This window comes from Chrysemys picta, chromosome 4, assembly GCF_011386835.1.
Source record: "Chrysemys picta bellii isolate R12L10 chromosome 4, ASM1138683v2, whole genome shotgun sequence".
Classification (NCBI taxonomy): Eukaryota; Metazoa; Chordata; order Testudines; family Emydidae; genus Chrysemys; species Chrysemys picta.
Window position 1 is genome coordinate 55,153,674 of NC_088794.1, and position 23,470 is coordinate 55,177,143.

The window sequence follows — 23,470 nt, forward strand, 5'->3', positions numbered from 1 at the left end:
TTCCAGAACAGGACTTGTTACTGATGCAGTGAACTGCCTTGGACGACTCTCCCCTGCCAGAATCTTCCCCTCCATCAGGACCCAAGGACTTTCAGGCGTATGAGAACCTCCAGAGGCAGATGGGCACTACCTCGGGCAGGCTTCCCTCAGGAGAATACGCATAAGCTGCTGTCTGATGGGCAGGTTTAATTTTCAGAAAAAAAGATGAAACCCTGCACTCTTTTTAAAGACCCCCCCGAGCTACTTTACGTTCTTTGGGAGTATACACTCCGGCCATGAAGAGACGCCACTCTAGTTGTCAGTAGCCGCAGCAACTGTGTATTCTACTTAGGTGACTCCCGAGCAGGATGCATGGGAGGTGGAGCTCAGAGTCTGTTTAAACAAGGATTACAGGATTGCCTTCCCAAAGTTTGCATCTGATTTGGGCAAGCAATGATTTGCTAGACGCATGCACAGAAAACCAAGTGGCAGCCCTGCCAATGTCCAATATAGGAATGTCACTTAGAAATGTCATCTACTCAAAGTAGTAAAAACAGTCACCTACCTGTACCTGTTGTTCTTCGAGGTGTGAGGCGGACGTGTATTCCACGGCCCACCCTCCGTCCCTTCTGCATCGGAGTCTGTGCTTCTGACATTTGCTGCAAAGGAACTGAGAAGGTCAGGGTGGTCTTGCCCTTCTGTGGCCAGGGGAGCGGCTGAGTGCTGCCCCATGGGTCCTGCGAGGCAAAGTTCTCCAGCTCCAGTGCTCTGGGAATTCACACATCTAAGTAGCAGAAACATCTGCATCACATCTCAAAGAACAACAGTTATAAGTAGATAATCATCTTTTCCCCTCACTGGTATTCCAGAGCAACAAATTCCACTAATTAAATACGCATGGTCTGAAATACTACTGTATTTTATCCATTTTAAATGTGCTCTTTGTTCTTGGAATGGGGTGGCCGGGCGCACCATTCTCAGCACCGCTCATCATTCTATACACATCTTATCTCTTTTACCAACGTAAGAAGCCCTAGGTAAGTTTCATGGAAGCTGAAAGTCTATTTTGCTACAAGAATGTGAGGAATCCACTAGTGTCCTTTAGACGTAGATAAACAGAAGCAGATTCTGATCTCAGTCTGGTGTAAATGAGCAGAAATTCCTGGTGTGAAACCAGTGGGAGAGAAGAATCCAGCCATAAAGTCTGTATATGTCTCATTGTAGAACCTGAAATACCATCTCTAGTTGAACTTGCTTCTCTAAGAATTTTGAGCGGACGGTTGTGCTCCCATTGTAACGTGCCGTCGACCTTTCTTTGATCGACCTTTCTGACCTTTTCCCTCTAGTCCTCCGGAAATGTCTGGCTCACACACGAGGAGATGGAGAACATGGCAACTTCCACCAAAACGGTTAGTTTCTTGTGTCTAATCCCATCTCCCCTCTGAATCGCATGTCAGTTCCCGCGCGTAACCCTGAAGGAGTGCTAGTGCGGAAATCTCAGTCCAGGTTAATGGAAAGGGATCTGCATCTCTTGCAGTCATAGCAAGCTGCCTTTTGGGAACTGATTTGCGCCTGCTTAGAAACTGCTTTTCAGCTTTTAATAACTTGGCAGTTTCTACCGCTGCTTTTTTATTCCCCCAAGTAAGAAATGTGTTTTCCTTTTCAAGGTCCTGCTGGTTTTGATCAGACCATGATGACCGTCTCTCTCTGTCCACCTCTAGTTAAAAAAAGAAAAAGAAAAAGACCCATTGATCTCAAGAAGGTGCAGAGAAACCAGCCCAGAATATGAAATCCTGACACCCCCCTCCCCAAAGTCACTGACCAAACTTCCATTTATTTCAATGGGGTCAGGATTTTAGGGGTCTCAGTCTCCTTCTTAGTGGCCAGGTGTCCACATCACAAAACCTGCCCTCACAAGGGATGTTAATTGGCCTACGTTGGCCCTGCAGATGTTGAGTGTGGGTCACCGGCATAGTGTCCAGGTCAGGAATGGAGCAAGCTGGTCGGGCGATGTGATGGAAGCTTGCACTGCCACTGTCTGACTTGTGTCTGTTCTTTGGGAAATGGAGACCCTCAGCCTGGCATCTCTGCCCAGTGCTACATCTGCGTGTCACAATGAGCATGTGCTCTAGAGCCATCTGTGCCAGTCTCCAAGCCCAAAGTAACTGTGTGGGAAAGAACAGGACTCCTGGAGCACAGCAGCATTGCGGATGATACCTGGGGTGAAAACCTGGCCCCATCGAAGTCAGTGGCAAAACTCCCTTTGATTCACGCAGGCAGGGCTGCCCACGGGGGGGGCGGAGGGGGGGCAAGTGGGGCAATTTGCCCCGGGCCCCACAGGGGCCCCCACGAGAGTTTTTCAGGGGCCCCCACGAGTGAAGGACCCACTGCCGAAGACCCGGAGCTGCCTCTGCTCCGGGTCTTCGGCGGCGGGTCCTTCACTCGCTCCGGGACCCATCGCCGAAGAGCCCTGAACACCGGGAGCGGAAGGACCCCCGCCACCAAAGACCCCAGGACCCCTGAATCCTCTGGGCAGCCCTGCACGCAGGATCAGGATTGCCACCAGTGCTCGCTTGCTCTCTACCTGAGAGACACGTGCTCCTGAGTTGCATATGCAGTGGGCATTCCCATGTCCTGTCTTGCTGACTCAGGTCAGGACTCTTGCAAAGGACACTGAGTCTCTCTAGTTCTATTACCTTTCCTCTGACTGCAATGTATCACTTTTCAGATACGTGTGTTCTGTTCTGTGTATGTTTGAAGGGCGTGATACCCCCCCGTGGCAGAGGTACTGACTTTACCTGTTGTTTTTGTTGACATGCTACATTTGTTACAATTAGGACACAGAGGAGGGCAGCTGGGCACAGGTGAGATCCTCCATGTCATCTCTTTCCATGTCTGTTAGCTAGGCGAGTCGGGGTCAGGAGCAGGGCCTCCGCCCAGAGAATCTCACACAACCCTCTTGCAAATTGAACACCTTAGCGACACTGTGTGTGTCCAATCACATCACTCCGTTTCCATGCAGGCCACTCCCTCGGACAATTATTCAACATTTAGCCCCGCCCCTTTTCCCTCTTAAACCCTTCCCCCAAAGGGACATCACTGGAAGGTTGGTGAAGGCAGCAGCAGAGAACACTCAAAGGCAAGGGAAAAATCTTATTTTCTCTTGTGGTTTGTTGACTCATCCTGTGTCTCATTTTATAGCGGGGATAATGTTCATGGAGCTGAAGCTTCATCTCTTGCCTATCACCAACCAATAACATGTATTAGCCTGTACGCTCCCGCACCAGGAACATGGCTCTTTCGTTGCTGGCTGGGGTGGAATGCCATGTTTCTTTTGATTCCCATTTTAGATGTCCCTGGAACTAACACAGCACACAATTTCTGAGTTTGTGTACTGCAGGTGACAGCCTAGGCTGAGGTTTGGCATGTCGGGGCAGGAGCCTTCGCCATTTCCATGGCTAAAAGCGCTGCGTGGCTGTGGTAACTCTCAGCCCTGGGTTTCCCTGGAAATGGTTTTCTAAAATTGGGGACCCATTTCTAGTAAAAATGCTTGTGATCTCATCTCCCCATACATGGCATGTCCTGGGGCCACCAGTTATCGTCCATCCACCCCACAGTCGGTTAATAAAGCTGGCAAATGACTGGATGATAGAATGAGCTGGTTGGGCCCAAACCATTCCCCCACCCCCAGCTTCCGGGGAGCTCTGATTTGAGTCCGGATCTGGATTCCGGTTCTGATCATCTGGGCGCCTCTAGAGCATGTTAGCAGGACTTTCCTTCCATGGACTTCGTAAAAACCATAGGGCAGGCAGTGTAGTAGTGTTCCAGCAGCGATACAATCCCTCCTCTCTCCCCACTGTCCTTAGTAACCTCAGCCCCTCACCTCACCTGTTCTGTTTGATCAGCCATGCCTGTCAAATGCGTCACTGGCTTTGTAGCCAAAGACAAGACGTCTCTGTTCTGTTCGGCGCACAACTATCCTTTCCATGAGAAAAGAGTAAAACCCTCCATTAGCAACAGTAATGAAGAGCCTGAGAACAGCTGTAGTGCTGCACATCTGGCAGCACAGGCTAACTGCCTCATTACCCCGGGAGGGAAGAAAGTAGCCATTTATAGAGGGGGGTGGAGGTGGGGGAATGAAGAAAAACTGAACTGATGTCTTTCCTGGTAGGAAGACGACACTGCCCCCACTCCCAGTATTGGAACAGGGTCTGTTTTAGGGATACGTAGCAGTGGAATAGTGCTTTCTGCCAAGGATTAAAAAACGGGTTGATATACCACATGTAGTCCTCCAGGACCTACCCACCCATGTGAGTCCTGCTCACTTGCTGATGTGGTTGGAGTTAATCATAGTATCATTTGGGCCTGATCCTTGATTGTCCTGCGCCTGGTGCAAAGGGGGTGCTGATCTGCCGTGTGGATGGGGTGGCATTTTAAACTGACTTGAGGCTGGTGTCAGTAACCGCACCAGGGGCAGGGCAGTGGAGCATGAGGCCCTTTCTCTCCTCCTTCCTGATTTACATTTAACTGTCTACATTTGTGCCATACTTCCAGACGTGGGGCTTGATCTGGAGAAGTGCTGAGCACTCCCAGCTGTTACGGGCAGCGGAGAATGCTGAGCCACTGAGCTTTTCTCAGCAAATTCTCTACTAGTTGCCCTGTTACCAGCATAACATTTGCGTTATGAATTTTAAGTAACAAAATATTGAGATGGGGAAAATTTTTGACCCCTCGTTTTAATTTTGATTTATATAACATCATTCATCCAAATATTGCAAACATTAATTAAGCCTCACAACATCTGTGTGAGATACTATAGGCAAGTATTAAACTGGTTACACTTAATAATAACAATGTAGCCCATGCCTACTCAGCATGACGCTCTGTCACCCTCTAGTGGTGGCTGGGGCATATATAGAGGTTGAAGAGTTTGCTGCAGCTAGAATTAGTCGGGAATTTTTCGACAAAATTTTTTTTCATCCGAAAATGCCATTTTATCGAAACCTAACTGTGTGCAGGAAAGGGTAGATGTCAACAAATTTCCCATTCTGAAAAATTAGTTGGGAAAAAAAAAGTTTCAAAATTGCTGGAATGTCTCATTTTGACTTTTTTTGAGATGCACAAGTACCATTTTTTGGTTTGAAGTGACTTTTTGTTCTGAAATTTAAGTTCATTTAAGGTTTAAAAAGTAAAAAAAAAATAAACAGGTCAAAATTGAAACAAAATGTTTTGAGATTATAAGAACAAAGCGTTCAATAGAATTGATCTGAAAATATTTTTGGATTTTTCAGTTTGTGAAAGTTTTCAAGACTTAAATTTTTTGTCCCAGTTTGAGAGAGAGAGACTTTTCAGAGTCTCATGGGAAAGCCATTTCCTGACCAGCGCTAGCTTCCAGGGCCGGCTCTGGCTTTTTTGCCACCCCAGGCAAAAAAGTCTCCCGCCGCTCCCCGCCCCCTGGTGGGGAGCACAGCAGGGGAGGGCGCCAAGCCCGGCTGCGGCCCCGCTCTCCCCGGCCGGCCAGCCCGGCCGTGGCCCCGCTCTCCCCGATGGGCCGGAGCGCCAGGAGGAGGGCGGAGAGCCCGGCCGCAGCCCTGCTCTCCCCGGCTGGCCGGAGCGTGGGGGGAGGGCGGCTCTGCTCTTCCTGGCCAGCCAGAGCACCAGGGGGAGGGCGGCGAGCCCGGCCGCAGCCCCGCTCTCCCCGGGTGAGCGCCGCCCCCCTCCAGGTGCCGCCCCAATCACATGCCTGGGGGGCTGGTGCCTGGAGCCAGCCCTGCTAGCTTCAGCCGTGGCTAACAGAGCAGGGTCCCTTAGCTCAGACCAGGGAGGGTCATGCTTTGGGATCCAAGGGTCCCCTCTTCTATCAATCCATCCAGGGTTGGGGCATTATAAATATAACTTTTTACACAGGCTTTTCATCTGTATTTCTCTAATCTGCGACATGTCTGCTCAGACAGAGATGCACTGACTCAAGTTATTAACTTATCTAAACACAATTTATTAGTAATTGGACAGACAATTGCAAAAGCAAAATTCCCAGTAAAACCAAGTCGGCTGAAAATCAGCCAACTTCTTCTAAATGCAAGAGCTTTGAAAAAACATCTTGCACCAACATGTCCTAAAGTGCCACCATTGAGTCTCCTGGAAAGCTGTGTCTGCAGCACTGCTGAGAGCCGTCATGTATCCACGCTTTTCCCTTTGCTTTCACAGACGCTGGCCTATGGGGACATGAACCATGAATGGATTGGGAATGAATGGCTGCCTAGTCTGGGGCTCCTGCAGTATCGCAGCTATTTCATGGAGTGTCTCGTTGATGCTCGGATGCTGGACCACCTGACTAAGAAAGATCTCAGAGTGCACCTAAAAATGGTCGACAGCTTCCATCGGTGAGGGGTCTTCCTTGGAAGGTGTCAAGGGTATTAAATCCCTTCCTGAGCAGTAAAAGAGAAGGCCTGTTGCAAACAGGATAGCACATGGGGGCTGTAGGTCTTGTGATTTCAAGGGTTCCTAAGTGGGATTCTCCACAGATTTTAGCTAGACCCAGCTGGTGTGGCTGAGCATTCTCAGACACCGGCTTTGGAGGAAGAGTTCTTCAGGTTCAAACTGGATAATCTGGAACAACTTAGAAAGGCTGATGTTCTCCTTCATGAAATTACCTGTGCAGATCCCCAGAGTAGGTGGTTGCGTGGCACAGAAGCACTCAATCCAGGTCAACCACAAGGGATAGTGCAATTTCTGACCCAGGAGTAGAACATCCCAAACCACAAAGGTAAAAGGTCCCTCCTGCTCATCTGTCTGTCCCTCCCTTTGTTCACCTGCTGGAGCAGTCATGGAAGCAGCTCATCCATTTCTCTGACCTTGTATTGGAGGGGAGGGTGTAAGAACACTGGGGTCGCAGTTGGGGTCGCTATTGTCGGCTGTAGAGTGGGAGTTCCTAGACAAGAGTTTGCCGTCACTGCTGCACCGGATCAGCTTGCAGACCATGTGAGGGGAGATCCTGAAGCCCTGGAGGGTTGAAAGACTTTGTGAGACGGCCAGTCGTCCATAACGGATCATTGCATCCAGTGCCCAAGGGGCCTCAGTGAGGGCCTCTCTTCTGGTGGCTGGTGCGTCTTTCGGTCTTTGGGTTACAAGTGAATGTGGTGCCCACAACTCTGCTCCCTTCTCCCAGCCTACAGACCTTTGCCGAGCCAGGCAATCCCCTCAGGGGATCCACCTCCCCAAAGTCCCTGAGTCAAGAGAAGCTAACTTGAAGCTGAATTTGCAGCCCGTGGATCCATCAGCAGACGGTTCTGTCCTGGAGGTGTTGAGTCTAGCACCACGAGGTGTCAAGGCCTCAGCCAGCTGTGGGGAAACAGTAAAAGCAAAGCAGGCTCTTGAGTGGGGCTGAGGCAAAGAGCCAGGACTAGACAGGCAAAGCTGGTCTCTGCTCCCCCGGAGGTGATCCAGGTCGGGCACAAGCCTGGACTGCCTCTTTCCTCTGCTCCCACCCCTTGGTGAAGCACTATTTAAGGGATGGTCACACTTGTATTGTGAACCCTTGAGGTTAAATGCAGGTCCAGATCCCTGGGCTCAGCCATGTGGTGCCTGGCGCAGTCTGGGAGGAGGGCTGAAGGGGGCTGACTATGACGCCATTGGACAGCATGCCGGTACCAAGGAGCAGCTCGGAACAGCACCGGATCTGGAGTCCCAGTGCCAAAAGGACTGACCGCTCATTGTCCCCGGGGAGCAGCTGCCAGTATCCGCCCCTAGCGAGTGTGAGGCTGCCATTTCGAGCTGGACGCACTTGTTTCTTGATTCTGGAACCCGGCCAGTTCCCAGAGGGCTGTCTCCATATTTCTGTTTGGTTTGTGCTCCTTGGCGTCCCCCCGGAGATTGCTACTGCCTCTTTGGGCGGGAGCCTGCAGGTGGATTTCTCCAGGCAGAGAAGAGATTCCTGGATCTTTTGGCTTTGCATCCACACGACCCCTCCCTCCCTCTCGTCGGAGCCTTTGTTGAGAACTCAATGAGGCAGGGAGCCTTTCAGACCTGGGGTTTGGACCGCTCCGATCCCAATGCAGTGCACCCGTGTATAGACTACCTGCAGCTGCTCTGTATTTCACCAGCCAATGCACGTCCCTCCTCCTGTTTGGAGCTGCAGAAAATCCTAGCTCCTGGGAGGTGAACTTCCGACTCCTTTCCGATCACACCTGAGTCTCCCGCCCCGTTCCAGCCTCCCTCCCTGCCTCACAGAGTCAGACAGTGTGTGACGGCCAGCACATCGCGAAGAATGCAGCCGCTTTTCTTTACAAGGACGCCGCTGAAATGAAGCATCTGTTCAGCACAAGGGGGGGACTGCGTCCCGCTGCAGCTGTTCCTTCAGCCTGGGAGGTCAGTGATTTTGCTGAGGGAAGCAGGGGGACTCACAGCCTGGAATGGCTTCCCAGATCTGTCCCCTCGTCTGTGTGGCGCCCCCTGCTTTGCTTTGCGAGCCGCACTCCACTGCGTGGATCTGCAGCTGCCAGACCTTCCTGTGGCGTTCCTCCCTCTGCCCTCCCCAGGCATGTCACCAGGGGGTCACTACCGTGGGCAGAGCCTGTCCCCAGGGAGCTGGAGAAGAGCTCCAGGGCCTTGCACCTGGATGTAAGAGGCTGCATATGGGTCACGAAGACTTCACTGGGGAACTGCAGCCGGGCTGTCCTGGCAGGAGCTTAACTAAAGTGTGTGGTTGGGGGCATGGTGCACAGGGAGCATCCCCCCCCCCCCCCCACATGGACGCTGTCACAGTGCAGGCCTGGCTCCCTTTGTGCACCGCTGGGGGCGAGGAGGAGGCAAGGCCATGACCTCTCCTCCCTAACGCCAGCCTGTTATGGCCCGTGGGGTGAGGACCGTGTGCTGCAGCCCCTGACGGCGTGTCCTAGTGGGCGTGCTCCCCGACACGCTGAGGCACTGCAGGAGGAATTCTTGCTCTCTGGGGCTGCGTTCCCCCTGGATAGCCCCCTGGGGTGCAGCTCTGCGGTGCGCTGGCTGAGATCTGGGTTGCGTCCCCTGTTCCCAGGAATGGGAGTTGGGTGCGTGGTGGGTCTTCAGAAAGTCCCACCGCAATCTCCTCAGCAAGGACATTACGACATCTCTCGATCCCTGCCAGTGAGCGAAGCTGAGAATTGGGACTCCCCGGCACTTCAGGAACCCCTGCTCCAGCTAGCAACCAGGAAGCCCGAGGCTACAGAATTCCCAGGCAAGAGCGTTCTGACCTGTCAAAGGGCTTGGGTTGGTGAGTTTGGATCCATGTCCTCCCATGCAGGCAGAACAGGTGGAGGCTGAATGCCCCAGTACAGCTGATAATGCATATGAATCCAGGACTGAATGGGACAGACACATCCCAGCCTAGGGACAGCAAACCCCTAGGCCCAGATCCAAAGTATTTAGATTCCTAGCTACCATTAAAATCAATGGCTGTTAGCTGCCTTCGTACCTTTGAGGATCTGGGCGCTAGAGCTGGCCTTGTAGAGTACAAGGACTCTGGCAGGTGAGCTGGCTGGAAGGGTTTCTCTCAGTGCTAATGTCTTTGACCTTCTCCACTATGCTGGTTTTGGCTTGAGAGTTTCTCTTTAGGGATTTTCGATAATAAGGTTCAACCTTTTCTCGGAGCATCCCCCCACTGAGTTGTGAACCTCGCTGAGAAGCAAACACCTCCATCTCTTGTCTTAGTGTATCCTGTCCCGAGCATTGAGCATGTGTTGTGTTTTCCCAGCACCAGCCTCCAGTATGGTATCATGTGCCTGAAGAGGTTAAATTATGACCGCAAGGAGCTTCAGAGGCGGCGAGAGGAAAGCCAGCACGAAATCAAAGGTCAGTAACAATTTAAAAGAGCGGCTTGTGTCTCAGGGAAAATGACAGCAGAAGCGACCCCGCCTTCTTCTATTTCCCTTCCTCTGTTTTTTAATCCAAAAGGCAACACTTCCTAACCAATATCATACAGTCACTAGCCATTCCCCCCTCTAAATATAGAGGAAATTGGCTTCTCACATATCCATGGAGTAGCTGTAGGCAAATTGTGACTTATTAATAAGTTCTGCTCTCTTCAGAATACTTGCTTGGAAGCAGAGCCATTTTTACCGGTTCCTTCTCGGTCCCCTTTGAAGTCCTGATCCTGTTGGTCAGATCACGTCCATTTGAACAAACAAGGAATTCTGACGGCAGGTGGGAGATGAATGGCCAGAGCAGAGGAGCCCTGAGGATATAAAGAGCCCCCACTAGCAGCTCTATTGCAGTTGGACTCGAATGAAGAATTGGTTGAACTTAACTGGAGCCCACTTGATGACTGTATTTGACTTAAAGAATGGCTGCCCCCACAGGGAATTTAGTTTCCACAGGGAATTGGAGGTTTCTGTGTCAAGTGGGTTGGTGTTTTCAACTCTCTTGAACGGAACTGGGAAAATTAAACTATTGTGATCACCACAGAGATCTCAAGTAGGCAATACAAAATGCACCAATATTCCTCCTTGCATCAGCAGATCTACCCAGGCTTATAGATAGCTATCTTTGCTTGGCAAGGTAAATAAACCATTTAAACAAACAAAAAAGGGTGAAGTCCTGGCCCTGTTGAATTCGCGGTTGGGGTGGGGAGGTTGCCAGGATTTCAGCCAGAGAACTTGGCTCTCTGAGTAGCATTGTTTCTAAGCTGAAGGGGTTTCCAACTCCTCCCCAAGCACCTGCACCTATCTGCTTTCACTGCTAAAGACGGGGGCCTGGAATTGTACAGAGAGGTCACAGTACACCATGTGCAGAGAATCGTAGAAGATTAGAGTTGGAAGAGACCTCAGGAGGTCATCTAGTCCAACCCCCTGCTCAAAGCCGGACCAACCCCAACTAAATCATCCCAGCCAGGGCTTTGTCAAGACAGGCCTTAAAAACCTCTAAGGACGGAGATTTCACCACCTCCCTAGGTAACCCATTCCAACACTTCACCATGTCACATGGCAATGTCAGAGGGTTGCCTCGTGATGCGAGACCCAAAGAGACACACAACGTGCTGACCGTGTCTCTAGCAGAGGTGGATGGGGTGTAGAGAGGGGTAATTAAATGGGCAAGATGCAGAGAGACAGTGTCAGGGCAGCTCCTCCAGGGGCCAGGCTCTTGTGTGGGGAGATGGAGGGATGCAAGGAGCCTGTGGTGCGTGCAATAGGATTGGCCGGCAGAACCTACAGGGTGTGCACCCTCCTAGTATAAGTGTCTATTGCTTAGGTTCTCTCTTTCTATATCTGCTCTTATCGTGATAACAGCCGTAAAGGTGCCAGGAGTAATCCACTCCTCAATTTCCTTCCTGGTTTGGGTTTTTTTGTAAACGTCAGTGAGAATACGATCACAGCATCTGAGCATTTACTGCTGCTGCTGGTCAAAGGGCAGGAGGGATAATGGCCCCAGGGCCAGGCCTAGCCAAACCTTTTCATTTCGTCCTAGAAGACAGGTGATCAGCTCCCTCTGTAGCTCCTAGCAATGTGGCTATTCCAATAAGCTGTGAGGAAATCATAGAGTGCGATCATAGAATATCAGGGTTGGAAGGGACCTCAGGAGGTCATCTAGTCCAACCCCCTGCTCAAAGCAGGACCAATCCTCAGACAGATTTTTTTTACCCCAGTTCCCTAAATGGCCCCCTCAAGGATTGAACTCACAACCCTGGGTTTAAGCAGGCCAATGCTCAAACCACTGAGCTATTATACAGGCAACACACTGTGTTCTGTCATATTGTCGCCCTGCCACAGGGACAGGCAGTGCTCAAGGTTCAGCAGGGATCAAGAGATGCCTGAAAATTGATCTAACTCAAGGTTTGGTGTGTACTGAATGTCTGACCCTGCTGTCTTCCAGATGTTCTGGTCTGGACCAATGATCAGGTCATTCACTGGATCCAGTCCATTGGGCTTAGGGAGTATGCAAATAACCTCATCGAGAGTGGAGTCCATGGAGCACTCCTAGCTTTGGATGAAAATTTTGACCATAATAGTCTGGCACTTGTATTACAAATACCCACTCAGAATACCCAGGTAAGGAGAACATTTCCACCATGGGCCTGCCAGGAGACTATTGCATATTATCGGTCTGTCTATCTGTCTCCATTCTCTCATCTGCTTAAGTATTTCTAAGGTATCCATCACCTTGGTATCGAGGGGCTGGTGTGTACTCCTTGTGGTTTCACAGAACACGAAGAGTCGTCCAAACGACTCTGCCTTGAAATCCAATGGTTCCTCCTGACTGGAGTCTGCTTTTTCCATTGATACTGGAGGACAGGGCCGGCTTTAGGCTGATTCAGCCAATTCGGCTGAATTGGGCCCTGCGCTAAGAGGGCCCCGCGCCACAGCTCTCCACCCCACCCCTAGCTCACTTCCCCTCCTCCCCTCCCCTGAATGCTCCGCCCCCTGCTCCTCACCCTCCCCTGCTTCCCACGAATCAGAGGTTCGCGGAAAGTCTGAAAAGAAGCAGGGGTGGGCAGGCAGCACCAGGTAAGCTGGGGTGGCGGGGGGCGCGAGAAGGACTCTGGGGAGGCACGGCCCAGTCCGGCCCCGGTTCTGGCTGAGCGTGCCGGCCCCAGCGGCTCCGGCCTGGCTCGGCTCCAGCCCGGCCCCAGCGGCTCCGGCCTGGCTCGGCTCCAGCCCGGCCCCCGCGGCTCCGGGCCGGACCCAAGCCCAGCGACCCTGGCCGGAGCGCAGCTTGATTCCTGGGGGCGGGGCTTGCTGCAAGCCCCGCCCCCAGGAATCGGGCCCCACTCTTGCTAAAGCCGGCCCTGCTGGAGGGTTTGATATTGTTCGCACAGTGTCAAGGATCTGTTTTAGAGTAGCAAGGTCCAGCCAGCCAGCTTCAGCTCTGTGTGTCACCTGGCAGCCCAGCAGCTTTTGGAGCGACCTGTCCTTTCCTCCTTGCAATGGTAGTTGGACACTTTGATCTGTCCAAGCGCATGGTGATCCTGTGTTAGTGTCAGTCATTCCCCAGGGACAGGATGTTACTGTTACTCATTTGATGTTATTTTCAGGCACGGCAGGTGATGGAGAGAGAATTCAACAATCTGCTTGCCTTGGGCACGGACAGAAGGCTGGACGATGTGAGTACAAAATACTATCTTGTGACTGAGGCATGCTGGGGATTTGAAAAGATGTGGGTCCCTTCTGTAGGATGAGAAATAGACAACGCGGCAGAGCGTTGGAGGGGATACGACAGCTAGGCTGGCCTTGTAAGAATTGATTTTGTCACCCCCTACGGGAGAGGACAGCAATGCTCAAATCCCTGCACAGCCTGAACTACCTTGGTTACACTCTGGGGGAGGGTGCTGGTCGAGGAAATGGATAGACTGAGCCCTGGCCATTGGTGGCTGCTCACAAGCAGGGGGGAGGATCCGTTTCTGCAATAGGAAAACTGGCCTGTTTTCTAAGGTACCAAGACTCTGGCATTATTTCTGTAGTCGCAGGCGTCCATGCCAGCCACACCTTGGCTCTTCTCTTTGTTAAAGGGAACAGGCTCACCAACTAGCAAGTGTACAGATTGTGGTGTCAGCCCTCTAGGGAAGGGCGGGGGAGCAGTTGCACTTGAATAATTTAAGCTTGTACCAACCAAAGGCCTGCAGCATGTGCTGTTGGGGACAGTCCTGCATTCAGGAATAGACTTGATGGAATCTAATGGGCCTTTTCTACCTTCATTTTCTGTGGGCCAAATCCCAAGAGGTGTGGGGCAGCTCCCAGTGACTCTTCTGGCTCTCCTCTGATTTTAGAGCAGAATTAGCTTTAGGGTTATCTTTTACTTCCCATCTAAGGCTGGTAAGAGCCAGGGGGCTGCAGAAGCTGGCTAACAAGGGGCTCGGGCCAGCTCAGCTGTAAGTGTGTTTTTGATGCTCTGTAATTTGAAGAGGTTTCTATGCTGAGTCTGCCCGTTCGCTCCCTGACATGTAACTTTGTACGTATTGTGAGTCGCTGTCCCAGCTGGTTCATGTACCGTGATCAGTGTATGATTCTATCAATAAATACAAACCTGTGTTAAAAGAATGTGCAGGGTCTCTTTAAATGCTGCAGATGTGGTGATGTTCTGGGGGAGCGACAGTCACTCTGAAGATCTCTCTAACACACGGGGATGGGAACAGGCAATTGCAAATGGGAGGGAGGTGGCCATGAGACAGTCTCCTCAAAGAGGTGACCCCCGCCCCCTACAGAACAGCAAGAAAATGCCTATCTCTTGGTGCACACCAATTGCCAGATGTTTCTCAGATTCTTACTGAAGGAGCAGCCCGGCCATGGCAAAGTGCTGCCCTTTGCGCAAGCGTTGGCACCATCTCCTTGTAGCAAACACATGCAGCAGTGCACTTATGTGAATTGGGCATATTCCCCCATGAGAACAATATACATCCCCACTGGCTTTGGAAGGGATCTAGGGGGGTCTGTCCTTCCCACCAGCAGGGTGGTGGAGTTACAAGATTCCTAGTAAATTACACAAAGTGCCTGCTTGTTCCCAAGAAACAACTGGACTATATGGGGTATCCTGCTAGGGATGGGTCAGTTGGAAGTCTTCCTCCACAAAAAGTGAGCTATGCCATGGCCGCGGCAGGAAGGATACGGCACAGCGAGGACTAGGTTGCAAACTTGAGATACGATAGTCACAGCAGTTTTGTAGTAGCCCCAGCACCTCCACCCCAGGCATCCTCAGTGATGATGATTATCATTGATTATTTGTGTTATGGTAGCACCTAGGAGCCCCAGCCATGGACCAGGACCCCATTTTGCTAGGCGCTGTACAGACACCCAACAAAAAGACAATCCCTGCCCCACAGAGCTGACAATCTAAGTAAGTCACGGCATTTTGCACTGCACCTGTTTGACAGATGACTTCCAAGGTGACCAGGATTAGCTGCAGCCCAGGGACAATGGGAGATATTCTATGTATTTATGGAGATGGATACAGAATAAAAAAAGCAGCCATCCCTCCACTCCAGGAAGATTTCTGGAGTCGCAGCTGGGTGCTTAACTCTCACAGTCAAGGGGAGTTAGGTGCCTAAATGCAATTTGTGCTTTTGAGAGTTAGCCGCGAGGTGACCAGGGTGTAACTTAAAATCCAAATATGAAAAGCCCACTCTGTTATAAACGAACAGCCGCCATTCCAACCAGCGCCCAGGCACGCTGAGAGTTGGAACAAGCCTCTCTCTCCAGCAGCTCGCCACCCACACAGGCCCCTCTGTTTCATGTGCTCAGGAAAAGGCACAAGCTTGGGCCTGGCACGCTTCATTCCTGAAGCCGAGGTTACAGTTAGCACCAAGGAATGCAGGCCAGGATGGGAGCCCACACTCAGGGGACTTGGTCCATTCAGGGAACTTGCCTGGTCAGCCCTGCCCTAGAAATGGGCATGGGCCTGTCTGGGCTTTGGGCCTCCACTGCGCTGACAGACCAGAGGTGGGTCTGATTTTAGACAGTCAAATCCCATGTTCTACCTCATTAAGCTGGGGAGGACAGGCCTTACCCATATGCCAGGAAGCCCTCAAACAGTTTCTGTGATGTCAGGGGCCTGAGCAGCTCCTCTAGAACAGGGTTCCTCAGCTTTCCCCACACAGCATCCTAAAACCACCTACTTTTTCCTCATGCCATCCCATTTCCCAGAGCCCTTTGCATCCATATCCCAGAGTCCTTTATACATAAACGGATGATAAATGCAGGTCCCTCACGGCCAACTCCAGTCTCTTTACAGAGTAGCTACAGTATGAAGTCATTGCTCTGCTTTGGACAAGTGCACCAGCAACCGCCGATGGGAGAGTGAATCAAAAGCGTGGAAGGGACCAACGTGGCATAAACAAGTCAACAGGTGGTTAGGATAATTAAATTAGAGCCAGCCAGAAAATTACTTTTTTTTCCCCTGTGGAAAATTTCATTTTTTTGGTGAAAATTTGAATACCAAAATATTTGGATTTGGAAATGCTGTGGTGCCCCATGGGAGTTGTCACTTGGGTGCCTCATGCGTCCATTCTCCTGTAAAGGCTTGGCTTCTACTACATCTCTCATGGTGCACCACAGTCTTCCCATAGCAAGAAGTGGTGCGTCATGAGAGCCCCTGCTGTGATGCATCACGGGAGACGTAGTTTGCCAGGGAGTCTGGCCCATAGAGCAGAATGGAGACATGAGGCAACTCAACTACAATTCCCATGAGGCATTGTGGCACCAGATCCAAATAAAAATATTTCCGTTTTCAGAGGAATTGTTTCAATTTTAGGGCTTGAGTTTTTCAACTAAAAATCAAATGTTTCCACGGAGAGCAGACACTTGTTGCAAAAAAAACCAACCACCCAGTTTTTCATCAAAAAACGATTGTGACATCAAATTTTTGACCAGGCCTACATCTGAGCTATTTCAAGCTAATTAACTCTTAGTGGCAATCCCAGTGCAGAATGAACAAACCACCTAGGGCAATGAGACCTGAGAGAAAAGAAGCCCTCGCATCTGGGTAGGTTCTTTAGACAGAAAGGGCCTTGTTGGCATGGATGCCAGCTGCATAGACCTTTGTCCCTGCACGTTCTTTGTGCCCAGTGCCGCGTGGGAGTGTATGAATTCTGTGACACCCCATCATTGTACAAGCACATCTGTACTCCCTGATGGGAGGGGATGTGGGGGAATGATCACTGGGAGATAAACCACTGACTTCCAGACCTGGTTCAGTTGTGTCTCTTGTCCATGGCGGTAGCTGCCTGAGAAAGTCAAACCCTCCTGAGCTCTAGAGTTAGGGCATGTCTACATGAGGAAATTGGCTAGAAGAGGTATTCTGGAATAGCGCCACATGTGGATGCTCTGTTTTGGAATAAAAGGGATTTTATTCCAGGATAATTACTCCACTGTGGAAGTACATTAAATTAAAGTCAAATCCTAGTGAGGTAAATAGAAAGGAGCATAAACACTGCCAAATTAAGTGTAAACATGTAATAAGAAAAGCCAAAAAGGAGTTTGAAGAACAGCTAGCCAAAAATCAAAAGGTAATAACAAAATGTTTAAGTACATCAGAAGCAGGAAGCCTGCTAAAAACCAGTGGGGCCCCTGGACTATGGAGATACAAAAGGAGTGCTTAAAGATGATAAAGTCATTGCGGAGAAACTAAATTAATTCTTTGCTTCAGTCTTCACGGCTGAGGATGTTAGGGAGATTCCCAAACCTGAGCCATCCTTTGTAGGTGACAAATCTGAGGAATTGTCACAGATTGAAGTGTCATTAGAGGAGGTTTTGGAATTAATTGATAAACTTAACAGTAACAAGTCACCAGGACCAGATGGCATTCACCCAAGAGTTCTGAAAGAACTCAAATATGAAATTGCGGAACTATTAACTAGGGTTTGTAACCTGTCCTTTAAATCAGCTTCTGTACCCAATGACTGGAAGATAGCTAATTTATTTTAAAAGTATTTAAAATATTTAAAAAGGGCTCTAGAGGTGACCCTGGCAATTACAGACCGGTAAGTCTAACATCAGTACTGGGCAAATTAGTTGAAACAATAGTAAAGAATAAAATTGTGAGACACATAGAAGAACATAAATTGTTGGGCAAAAGTCGACATGGTTTCTGTAAAGGGAAATCATGTCTTACTAATCTTATTAGAGTTCTTTGAAGGGGGTCAACAAACATGTGAACAAGGGGGATCCAGTGGACATAGTGTACTTAGATTTCCAAAAAGCCTTTGACAAGGTCCCTCACCAAAGGCTCTTATGTAAATTAAGTTGTCATGGGATAAGAGGGAAGATCTTTTCATGGATTAAGAACTGGTTAAAAGACAGGGAACAAAGGGTAGGAATAAATGGTGAATTTTCAGAATGGAGAGGGGTAACTAGTGGTGTTCTCCAAGGGTCAGTCCTAGGCCAATCCTATTGAATTTATTCATAACTGATCTGGAGAAAGGGATAAACAGTGAGGTGGCAAAATTTGCAGATGATACTAAACTGCTCAAGATAGTTAAGATCAAAGCAGACTGTGAAGAACTTCAAAAAGATCTCACAAAACTAAGTGATTGGGCAACCAAATGGCAAATGAAATGTAATGTGGATAAATGTAAAATAATGCACATTGGAAGAAATAACCCCAACTATACATACAATATGATGGGGGCTAATTTAGCTACAACTAATCAGGAATCAGAGGGGTAGCCGTGTTAGTCTGAATCTGTAAAAAGCAACAGAGGGTCCTGTGGCACCTTTAAGACTAACAGAAGTATTGGGAGAATAAGCTTTCGTGCAAGATGCATCTGGAGAAGTGAGGTTCATACCCTTGAAAGCTTATGCTCCCAATACTTCTGTTAGTCTTAAAGGTGCCACAGGACCCTCTGTAACTAATCAGGAAAGAGATCTTCGCGTCATCATGGATAGTTCTCTGAAGACATCCATGCAGTGTGCAGCGGCAGTCAAAAAAGCAAACAGGATGTTAGGAATCATTTAAAAAGGGATCGAGAATAAGACAGAGAATATCTTATTGCCCTTATATAAATCCATGGTAAGCCCACATCTCGAATACTGCATACAGATGTGGTGGTCTCATCTCAAAAAAGATACACTGGCATTAGAAAAGGTTCAGAGAAGGGCAACTAAAATGATTAGGGGTTTGGAACAGGTCCCATATGAGGAGAGATTAAAGAAGCTAGGACTTTTCAGCTTGGAAAAGAGGAGACTAATGGGGGATATGATAGAGGTATATAAAATCATGAGTGGTGTGGAGAAAGTGAATAAGGAACAGTTATTTACTTATTCCCATAATATAAGAACTAGGGGGCACCAAATGAAATTAATGGGCAGCAGGTTTAAAACAAATTAAAGGAAGTTCTTCTCACACAGCACACAGTCAACTTGTGGAACTCCTTACCTGAGGAGGTTGTGAAGGCTAGGACTATAACAGGGTTTAAAAGAGAACTAGATAAATTCATAGAGGTTAAATCCATTAATGGCTATTAGCCAGGATGGGTAAGGAATGGTGTCCCTAGCCTCTGTTTGTCAGAGTGTGGAGATGGATTGCAGGAGAGAGATCACTTGATCATTACCTGTTAGGTTCACTCCCTCTGAGACACCTGGCATTGGCCACTGTCGGTAGACAGGATACTGGGCTGGATGGACCTTTGGTCTGACCCAGTACAGCCGTTCTTATGTTCTTATGTTAAACTGAATTAAGGGCTTGTCTAAATGGAAAATTAATTTTTAAAGTGGATTAGTTAAATCACATTAATCCCTATGTGGATGCTCTCATTCAGAATTAAAGTGACCTTAATTCTCTTTCGTTTAATTCAGTTCCAAGGCCACTTTAATTCGGAATGAGAGTGTCCACACAGAGGTTTAATGCTGTTAACGAATGCACTTTTAAAAGTTAATTAGGATTCACTTTCCTGAGTGTCCCTGTTTGTGTAGACAAGCGACTTCTGCATGGGAGTGTCCACACAGGCTTGATCATGTTTAAATTCACACGTTTAATTCATCTGGGATAATTTTCCTTGTAGACGAGCCCTTTGTTGTCTGGGAGTCATGGCTGGGCCGGGTTGGTGTCACATGCCGCCACGTGGCTGTTTGTGGCCCTTTTGTTAGTGTAACGCATGGCTGAGCCCATGGGGATGGTAGTTCAGCTGCCCCATGTGGGGGCCATTAAGCGTGGGCTACTGACAGGGAAGGGCCAGCCAGCCGGAGAACCTCCCAGGGGGCTGTGAATGGAGGATGGGGGGGGAAGCGGGTGCTACTGACAGAATGGTAGCGTTGGTACCTGAGCTGCATGGCTGAGCCTTCCCTGTCGTCGTCCCCCCGTCCCTCCCCCCAGCACCGTGCAGCAGGCATGTCTTCCCTTCCTCCCATACATTCTGTGCCGCAGGCAGTGTCTGATTCCCCCCACCCTCCACCACACACTGTGCCGCCGGCATGTGTTGGCGCCCCCCACTCACACTCACACTCACACACACACTCCACCCCAACTGGTGTCAGAGCCCGCTGTGCATGGTGCTGCGCATCTGGCTGTGAAAGGCGTAACCAGCCATTCCCTTGCAGGGCGAGGACAAGGCCTTCCGGCGAACCCCGTCCTGGAGAAAGCGCTTTCGCCCTCGAGACGTTCACAGCATCGACATGCTCAGTGGCTCGGCCGAAACGCTCCCCGCTGGATTCCGAGCGACCGCCTTGGTGCCCTTGCCGCCCCCCTCAGCCCCGCTGAAGAAAATGCCACCAGAAGGTAGGACATGGACCCTCCAACCCCAACTTCCCAGGGGCTTCTTTGCAGAGCAGACACCTCTCAGACCGGCATCTGCTGTCCTGGGCAAGCAGCTAGCATGTGTGTGCTGTGTGCGGTGCTGGCACAGTGCCTAGCCCCCCATGATCCCTGGGAGAGGAAGGGACGGTGTCACAGCTAGGGATGAGCTATTAAATATTTTTTCTAAATCTATCTGCTGGGAACGTTTGCCTTGCCTCCCACGGTCCTGTCCTGCAGTCTCTCCTCACTCTGGCCCGAGCGCGTCTGATGCCCTTATAGGCAGACAAAGCAGGACAAGTTCCCTTTAGTCTCCTAATTTTTGAATGCCTGTAGCGGAAGCCCTGAGATCCGACTGTTCCCTTTAGTTCCTTTGTCCTGGGAGGTGGAGGGGGGAGCAGAATCTTAGATGGCAAAGATGGAAGCTGATTGCAGCTGGCTGGAGCGGACGTGAGGGCATTAGAATCCACCAGCACAGCAGTGTCTCCGCAACCCTTACGAGGTGCACAGAGGGTCCCATGCTGAAGACAAGCAAGAGAGAAACCTAGTGTGAGACAGAAGTCATTGCCCCAGTGATTCTCCTGAGTGAAAGCTGTCCTCCACAACAGGGCAATCCAGCCCAAAAGAGTCTGAAAGGGGGACTTGAGAGGGAAGCTAGCGATAGTTGGGCTAAACTTGGAGACTAGCCTGAGATACAGAGAGAATAAATCCTTCAGATGCATGAGAAGTAGGAGGCCCTGGGGTCACGTAAGGGGGGGAAAGGGGGCAGTCAAGGAGGATGAGGAGATAGCAGATTGCACATCTGCACCCACCATGGAGGGTTCTGAGGGGGACACCTCCTAAGCAGTCAATGGGGGGCCGTGCAGTCTCTTCCCTGAGCCTCTTAATGAAAGGGCAACAAGGAGATGAAACACCAAGCTCCCTAACTGTCTGTCTATCACAGGTCTGTCACCATAATATCAAAACATAAGTCACCAGGGCCAGACAGCATCCTCAGGAAGCCTGGCCGAGCCACAGAGCAAAGTATCTGAGCTACGATCAAAGCTCTGATGCATCCTTTAGCCCAGCTGCTGTCCGAGGGAGACAGAGGGGGACAGTGCGGTACCCCCCCGCAGCTCATTTTCTGCTCATGCCACGTTGTTATGATGTACTACTTTTCGGTTCAGCGTCGATGATTCTGCTGATGATGCTCAGGTCCCGGATGGCATCCAGGGCCATTTGCCATAGGGCAGTAGCAGTTTCCAAGCCTACATCAGCAGCGTTTCATCAATTCATAGACAGGAAGGTCAGAAAGGACCATACTGATCATCCACTCTGACCTCCCGCATCACACAGGCCAGAGAGCTTCTCCCAGGGATTCCAGCATCCAGCCCATATATTTCTGGTGACAGAACTGGGAGAGGTGGCACCCGAGCCCATCCTAACTCCGTTCTCTTCTTGGGATTGTGAAGCTGAGGTCAGCCGGAAGCTTAGAGCAGGCGAGCAATGATCCATTCTCCACTGGTTACTCTTTGGGGATGGCTAGACTGCAATCATAGGGTACCACTGCAGCTCCGGTGGACCTACCTGTGCTAGCACTGACCTAGCTAGCTCCAGGACCAAAAGCAGCAAAGCCGTGGTAGGGCGCACTTCAGTGGGGACTGTCCCAGCCTGGCTGGAGCCTGGGTAGTGCCTCACGGGGCTGGTCCATGCTGCAGCGCTCGATCAAAGCTAGCTCAGGTGTGTCTGCTCGAGCTGCCGTTGTGTCCTGAGACTGAAGCCTGGACGTACGCTGAGCCCCGCCTCCCTGGCATTCCCAGTCATTCCAAAATCGTGAGGCAGGCCCCCCCAAAAGCAGGAGATTGGCCTAAAAAGTCACAAGGTTGAAATTAAAAAAAAAAAAAAGTCAGCTGGGCTCATTGTCTTTGACTTCTGGTTTCTGAGCCTTTGGGCTGCGCTCAGCACACACGTCCAAGCATAGGCGCCGAGTTTGTAATCTGCTGGAGGAGGGGGTGCTCCCCACCAGGCTCCGCCCAGGCCCCGCCCCCACTCCACCGCTTCCCCTGATGCCCCACCCCCACCCTGCTTCTTTCCACCCCCTCCCCGTCTCTTCCCATTCCAGCCCCGCATCTTCCACACACAGTGCCGCCCCCTCCCCTGAGCACGCTATGCCCTCGCTCCTCCCCCCAGCACCTCCTGACGCCGCGAAACAGCTGTTCGTGGTGGGTGGGAGGCGCTGATTGGCAGGGCGTGCCGGGGGGCAGGAGGCGCTGCAGGGAGGGAGAGGTGTTGATAGGGGGCAGCACCCACCATTTTTTTCCCAATAGGTGCTCCAGCCCCGGAGCATCCACAGAGTCAGCGCTTATGCATCCAAGCATTTCTCTTCAACCGTGTGGGCTAGAAACTTACTTAGGAGTCGCGGAGACTCTTACATAATCACGGGACTCCAGAAGCTGGGGCTTTCAGAAAACCACCGAGTAGTGGGATATTCAGGATAAGATTGTGAGAGTTGGTGACACAGGAATGCACACTGCAGGGGGAATAAAGCCCAAGAGAAGCATTCTGCAGGGGCAGGCTTCACAAAGGGGAAAACTAGATGATGTCCCAAGAAGTGGAATAGTTCAAACGTCCTGGGTCAGATTCAGAGAAGAGCCTAAACAAGCCTAGGGAAGGCTAAAGGGAATCTGAGCTGGTGTAGCGTACTCCTTCCCCCCCCCTCCAAGTATGGGTTACACCAAAGGAGCCTGCTTCTGGCCTCCCTGAGACATCGCCGGGTAACTCTCACTCTCGTTGTGTGACAGCAATGCACGCACCCTGCTGTACAGCACCAGCCACTCATTAAGGCTTATTAACTGAAATAATGCAGGTCTTCCGAGTCCACACAACTAACTCCTGTCCCTTCCGAATAACAGCCCAGCTGGAGCCAGGCCCGTGGGCAGCTGAGGATTAATTCTGAGCTAGGCCAGGGCACCCTGAGGTTCCTAATCGCATGCTTTGTGTTTTACTCTAACCGGCTTGCAGTTGGTGCATCTGGGCCGCAAAGATTGGAGACCTCCACAGTTCGAACGTATTCCTGCTGAGGGTCATTCTCTAATGGGAATCAGCTCAGACTGTGGGTAAGTTTAAGAAAGATCAAAGTACAGTAGCTGAAATGGCAATACTCCAAACAGTTGGCAGAGGGTCTACTCGTTGAGCCCAAGGAAAGACCCAGTGCAACCCTCTGCTGCTGGATTCCTCTCGCTGGCACAGTTGTGCCTCTGTCCTCCTCTCCACCTCTCTCCCTGGGAAGGAGCTCCAAGCCAGCTCAACTAGAGAGGTTCCAGAG

At 50.6% G+C, this 23,470-nt stretch overlaps 1 protein-coding gene across 5 annotated transcripts in view; it reads left to right on the plus strand.

Moving 5' to 3' along the window:
* Positions 1-23,470, plus strand: part of PPFIA4 (PTPRF interacting protein alpha 4) — a 197,099-nt gene that overhangs the window by 169,301 nt on the left and 4,328 nt on the right. For 2 of the 5 annotated variants that reach the window (XM_008174726.4, XM_042842443.2), the window contains 8 exons: positions 1,326-1,388; positions 2,817-2,843; positions 6,187-6,362; positions 9,710-9,807; positions 11,824-11,999; positions 12,983-13,051; positions 19,974-20,151; positions 23,167-23,261. In XM_008174726.4, coding sequence (XP_008172948.1) covers positions 1,326-1,388; positions 2,817-2,843; positions 6,187-6,362; positions 9,710-9,807; positions 11,824-11,999; positions 12,983-13,051; positions 19,974-20,151; positions 23,167-23,225 — 846 coding nt within the window. In that variant the 3' untranslated portion in view covers positions 23,226-23,261. The remainder of the gene's footprint in view (positions 1-1,325; positions 1,389-2,816; positions 2,844-6,186; positions 6,363-9,709; positions 9,808-11,823; positions 12,000-12,982; positions 13,052-19,973; positions 20,152-23,166; positions 23,262-23,470) is intronic. The other 3 variants (XM_065592319.1, XM_008174728.4, XM_065592320.1) reach the window with 3 other exon arrangements.